A 5,844-nucleotide genomic window follows, 5' to 3' on the forward strand; every position below is an offset into this window, starting at 1 on the left:
TTATCCAGGCGGGTTAGGCCAAGGCGAGGCACGTCTACACAGACCGAGCGCAGCAATGGCGAGGCGGCTCGTTCTGTGTGGACGCGCCTATTGGGGTAATAGACCTGTCATTTTAGTATCAGAGATATACCAGAGAGCCGGCGGGGGCTGCGGGAACCAGACCAGCTACCATGGTCGCATTTTTATCACCTGTCATGCCATGCGTTTGGTTTTTGCTTTAGTGAAAACAGTAAGAATTATCTGTGTATTTTTAACCGACTTCCAAATCTCAAAGAAGGAGGTTATCAATTCGGTTGTATGTTTTTTTTTAAATTTTTTTTTATGTTTGTTACTCCATATCTCCGTCATTACTAGACCGATTTTGAAAATTCTTTTTTTGATTGTATGTATATGCATACAGATTGGTCCCGTTTTTGTCAAAACCCAGTTCTGATGATGGGATCCATGAGGAATCGAGGGAACTCCTCAAATCTTAAAGGCATACCTTATGTGTTTTGTTGCTAGGTAACTATTTGTCAATCAAAAATCGAGCACATATCAGTTTTGGAAAGCGCAACGACGATATGCTCCGAGTGAATAAACCGAAATATATATGGTGACAAATGATAAAGAGCCGGCCATGTTAGCCCTACAGGTCTAGCTTATACACACCTGTTCTTGCTCTCCGACCGGCTACGCCTGTCCCTGGAGCGCGACCGCCTCACGGAGGGCGAGCGACGCCTCACGGAGGGCGAGCGGCGCGGCGACGGCGAGCGCCCGAGCGAGTACGAACGCCTGCGCGGGCTGCGGCTGCGAGACCTATGCGGAAACAGAGGTGAGTTTGTGCTCATACACACCTGTTCTTGCTCTCAGACCGGCTACGCCTGTCCCTCGAGCGCGACCGCCGCACGGAGGGCGAGCGACGCCTCACGGAGGGCGAGCGGCGCGGCGACGGCGAGCGCCCGCGCGAGTACGAACGCCTGCGCGGGCTGCGGCTGCGAGACCTATGCGGAAATAGAGGTGAGTTGCGGCGAGTGAGGGGTTGAGTGGTGTGAAGCCCGGCTATAAAGTCGATGTGTTGCTTTAGAAAGTTTAGAAGTATAGACTTATCGGTCATGAAATCTTTGCGGAGAAAACGTGTTTTTACGCTTTAAAATCAACACACAAAGGTAACGTTTCAGGTAGCGTTCTTATACTAGTGAGTGTTGAGTCGGTCTTTCCCTTGGCTGCCTAGTTACTATATTATCGAACTATGGAGGCATTTTTTTAATAATAATTTATTTACAAACAAGATATATACAGTGTATTACTAAAAGAAATTAAAAACTAGCTGCAGGCATTTAAATTTAAGACGCTGGATGTGTGCTTTATTGCATATTTATCACATTTACTTTTTTCCAATTTGGAAGTATAAAGTGAATTTTTATAAATGCTTACCAAATTATTCAAAACCTAAAAAATATTTCAATGTCAATGAGGTGAGGGATCTTGACAAACTAAATTAAAATGCTAAAATGCTTTGACATTTACCAAACATCACACCACTCACTTCTGCGGAAACACCAAAACTATTGGAATCAGGATTTTAATTTACCGGCTTATTCTATGTTGAGAGCCCTATAACAAAAGTTAATCCTACACTCGGCTAGTGCTAAGGTAAGGTAAGATCACAGACGGCTGACAGAGTAACAGCATCAAACCAGATTGCACTACTGCATACCCGCAGGCATTTACATGGCGACCCTGCCACATATAAAAGTAACGCGCGCATGTGGCAGTGTAATCCCTTGGTACAGTCAGCAGCAAATAGGTAGTGACGGCCAAATATATCGTAACTTACCTTTGTTACCATAGAAATAAGGATGTATTCCAATATCTTTTGGCTGAAAGGTGGAGGTATTTTGGCGGTTCCGTGGGAAACTGCCGAATCCTACATCAAAACAGGTGACACAACAAAAAACTGTTGTATCGCTATAATATAAGATTATAATAATTGTATGTATGTTAGCCTATATCTATGTTCCTTTGTTGCCTGACAATGTCACCGATGTTGCCACATTGGCCGTCACAATCTATTCGATGTTGACTGAACGCTTGGACGTTGTTGCTCTGTCATAAAAGCCATCCCTGAAGGTAGTATAGGATAAAAAGTACCGAATATGGTGAGCTGTCGCTGGTGCTGGAAACGGGGGCAAGTTTCCGTTGACCGAGGTAATACGAGAGCTAAGGAAAGCTCCGCTGGTGTGCAGTAGAAGCGATTAGGTTCCTACACTGTGTGGCTCATAGAATATTAGGAAGGTAGAGGTCAGGTGAAGGCCGTGGGAGGGTCGCTGACTGCGGCGCGTAGCTGGCCGTCGAGAGCAGCCTTGCATGTAATTAACGAGCCGTGGTGGAGAGATGTGGTGAGGTCGTTGGTGTGTTGGTTGGTGGTTGATAAAATGGACCTGCAATAGTTCCAACACCAACCTCTTTTAATCACACTTGTAAAGTTACTTAACTACAAGTTTTTAAAAGCATTATGTTAAAGCGAACGGGCTGATGGTCCAATGTATGTTACACTTTTAGTTTTTCTTTATTAAACTTGAACTTTTATGGGTGGTTTTCGAGCGCCTGTTTCGGTAACTCGACTATTGTCAATGTCTTATGACAATTTGCTATACATTTCTGAGCTGACAAACATTCTTAGGCACTACATACCATTGCCGTTTGTCGACCTAGAAATGTCGGCTGACAATTGTCAAATTGGTGAAATAGAAACCCAATCTCAATAGAAAACATTACACTGTTACACAAACAAACATACTGTTGTAGACAAAATAACCGAACAATATGATTTTTAGCTCACAACTGCAGTATGATCATTAAGACCAGACTGCAGTTGCAGTCAAGTGAGGATACCGTCAATAATACATAATATCAATTGGACCACCAGTAAAGTGAGCACTTCCACTAACAAAATATTCAAATCACTTGAAAATAGTTAAATGAAAGGGCCCACCCTCGTTCACTATATGCAAAGTTTCTATTTATAATTAAGTTCCAAGTGTCATTTGGTTCAAATGCTGCCGACACTGATTAAATTTTGAATAAATCGTGTGCCAATAACGTTTCGGTCACACGGACGCGGCTTCGCGGTGTGCAAACGGGACAACGCCATGTTCATAGCGCTGTCTCGCTCGCACAGCTTATCCGCGCTCGAACCAGCGTCAGTGTGATCGAAGCATAACTGTGTAGGTCAGCGGGATAGCTTGAAGAGCTTGGTTTGAATAGCGAGAATGTGTCTCATACCTTCTGTCGCGTCGGGTGCGTCCGTTGGACATCTCCACACGGATTCTGGTCCCGCAGCAGCGCCTGCAGACAATGAAATATTATTTAGTAAATAAATGTGATGGGTCGGACTTTACAATCATATTTATAGGCTGTTTTAATAATTATAGTATGTATTCACAACCTTTAACATTTTGAACACCACACTCACAGACGGCATATGGCATAACGCAAAATCGTGACTACTACGTCGATCGTTTTTTGATGAAAATCTACTGAAAAACACCCCACTTTTAGGTTGGCATTATTTATTCACAAAACTAAATTTTACCCCCGTGGTGTCAGTGGCACGGCAAATGGATGTGCCGCTTGACGTTCAAAAGGTTAATGAGTAAATTTAATAATTAATTTAACACATTCAGTGCCGAAAACCAGACTATCGGGTATTTTATGATTTCGTTCCCAGGCCGGACGACCCGATAGTCGGGATCGTGGTACAACTTTATATGACGAAATTTTGTGGCCTGGCATGGATGTCTTTTTTGGCTGGGTGGCAATGAATGTGTCAATACATTCGCTAGCTAAGTAATAAATAAAATAAGCCATGTGCAAACCAAATGCAAGTGAGAAAAATGGTTGAGTCAAACACATTACAGAAAAGTCGCTCTTATGTGGACAATCCAATAAAAGTGAATGACCTGGGTGTATATCACGTTTCGTTTTCCAGTGTCAAGTTTTGAATCAGTCGAGGGCAACAGAGAAGCTAGTATGCAGCAGTGGCGGCGCGACAAACATTTCCTTTACAACTCTGCTCAAACGTCCAAAAACAGGCGAGCCGGTGGGAGTCACCTTTTAAAATTTATAAATGTTCCCCAATTCAAGACAAGCACTGCACCTTGTGTACAACACATGTCAGTCTTAATTTGGAGGTACCTTAATGTAGCACACTTATGACTCAAGCATTTCGTATTGAAAACGAAATGGATCTAAGGAGCGTGCAAATCTGCAAATATTATGTATTTAATTATCACCACCATATGGTCTAGACTCTAGATAGTATCAAATGTAAAAAAACGTTCAGCTAAACATACATCAATACATCATACATTGCATTATGTGGCTTTCCTTTAGAGAAGGGTCCTTATGCACATGGAGCCTAAGGACCCTTTAGGCATGGAACCACACATATTACTCATTACTTCAGTTGATATACATGAAAATAGTTTTATTTTGGCTTCCCTTTTCACAGATTGGTTTTATAGAACTGTGTTTTAAGGATTTAGGCAATAAGCAAACATTAAAGAGTTGTTAATGTGATGAAGGACAGAAATTATATAAATTCACAAATTAAATTTGCGATATAAAATATCTAGTAGAAATAATCATTTACTCACATATTATTCATAGAATTTTTTCAATCACTGACTTAAGCGCGCTTTCATATTCAAATATGTAGTAGGTTAGAGGGGGAAGGAACAGTCTCTTTCTATAAAATGTCCACGAGACCACTGATAAAAGAAAAGAAATACCTACATAATTCGAAATCGCAAAGCTTACGTAAACAATAATAAATTATGACCTTTCGTCAGCATAGACCTAACAAATCCAAAAACGAGATAAGCCACGCATACATAAAAATTACAAATAAGCGATAGTAGGTCTAGACCAAATTCAAAATGGCGGGCGGACCAAACCACAGCGTTACAAGGTACACCATCCATTTCACTCTTTCACACATCAATCGATAGCAGACAGAGCGAAACGGAAAATTTAGCTCAAAATCGATCGCGGAAGAAAGGACGCCTAAATAATTAAATAGTACTTACGTTCCATCGAGACCTCGTACTGCATCTTCGGCGTCCCGCGGGTCTTCAAACTCCACGAACGCAAAACCCGGAGGATTGCGAGCCACCCACACGTTTCTTATGCTCCCGTATTTGGAAAACACCTTTTCTATCTCGTATTTCGATGCGTTTGTACCCAAATTGCCCACATAAACTTTGCAAGACAGGTCCCATTCCCGGTAGCGCGACATCTGTAAAAGGATATTAGATAGATAAAATAGTATCTACCCGTATAGGGATTGTCCGACGCCATTTTTAATATAGTTATAACGACACACAAAACCTTTATTAATGGGATAATCATACCTCGTATAGTTAAATACGGTCAGACACTTATTAAATTGATAATCAGAAGTAATTATTTAGTTTTACAGACGTAAAGGCAAAGGTAAAACTACTACGCACAACCCGCCGTCCAAACGTCTAGAACGCGTATGAATGAAAAATTTAATTAGAACTGCCGAGTGAATGAAACGAATGAATGAGTGAAGGAAAATCAATGAATTTTACACTCGGTTTAGACTCTCGCGCGAGCCACGAGACGAGCCGCGCCACGAGACGCGAGTCCACCGTTTACACTCGCGTTCGGCTTATCATTCGGTTATAAACCTTATGCCGTGCCGTTAGTGTTTAAATTATATTAGCTCGACGAGCTTGCGAGCCACGAGACGAGCCGCGAGCCCACCGCTTACACTCTCGTCTCGTGGCTCGGCTCGCGGCTCGTCTCGTGGCTCGCGCGAGAGTCTAAATTGAC

General features: G+C 42.3%; 1 protein-coding gene and 1 non-coding gene across 4 annotated transcripts; both read right to left on the minus strand.

The window, feature by feature from the left end:
* Positions 1–822: 822 nt before the first annotated feature.
* Positions 823–5,517, minus strand: LOC134661241 (RNA-binding protein 1). 3 transcript variants are annotated; one of them, XR_010097938.1, is made up of 5 exons: positions 5,397–5,517; positions 5,073–5,281; positions 3,268–3,330; positions 2,134–2,423; positions 844–983 (listed from the first exon to the last, which is right to left on the minus strand). XR_010097938.1 is itself a non-coding variant. In XM_063517226.1 (4 exons), exons 2-4 carry the CDS (start codon positions 5,279–5,281, stop codon positions 827–829), a joined length of 429 nt encoding a protein of 142 aa, XP_063373296.1. In that variant the 5' UTR covers positions 5,397–5,517; the 3' UTR covers positions 823–826. The 3 variants fall into 3 exon arrangements, 2 of the variants coding, with proteins under 2 accessions (XP_063373296.1, XP_063373298.1); XM_063517226.1 differs by lacking the exon at positions 2,134–2,423 and having other exon boundaries at positions 823–983; XM_063517228.1 differs by lacking the exon at positions 844–983 and having other exon boundaries at positions 2,044–2,423.
* Positions 4,112–4,246, minus strand: LOC134661959 (small nucleolar RNA SNORA53). Its single transcript, XR_010098004.1, has one exon. It is a non-coding gene; the product is annotated as a small nucleolar RNA SNORA53 (small nucleolar RNA).
* Positions 5,518–5,844: the final 327 nt, after the last annotated feature.

Source organism: Cydia amplana, chromosome Z (assembly GCF_948474715.1).
Source record: "Cydia amplana chromosome Z, ilCydAmpl1.1, whole genome shotgun sequence".
NCBI lineage: Eukaryota > Metazoa > Arthropoda > Insecta > Lepidoptera > Tortricidae > Cydia > Cydia amplana.

Bases quoted from the DNA above. Each gene is read 5' to 3' on its own strand.
- LOC134661241 (XM_063517226.1), bottom strand. From the start codon at position 5,281: ATGTCGCGCTACCGGGAATGGGACCTGTCTTGCAAAGTTTATGTGGGC. The intron at 3,331-5,072 runs GTAAGTACTATT...CATTGTCTGCAG, and splicing joins GTACGAGGTCTCGATGGAAC to GCGCTGCTGCGGGACCAGAA. The intron at 984-3,267 runs GTATGAGACACA...ATTTCCGCATAG, and splicing joins CGCACCCGACGCGACAGAAG to GTCTCGCAGCCGCAGCCCGC.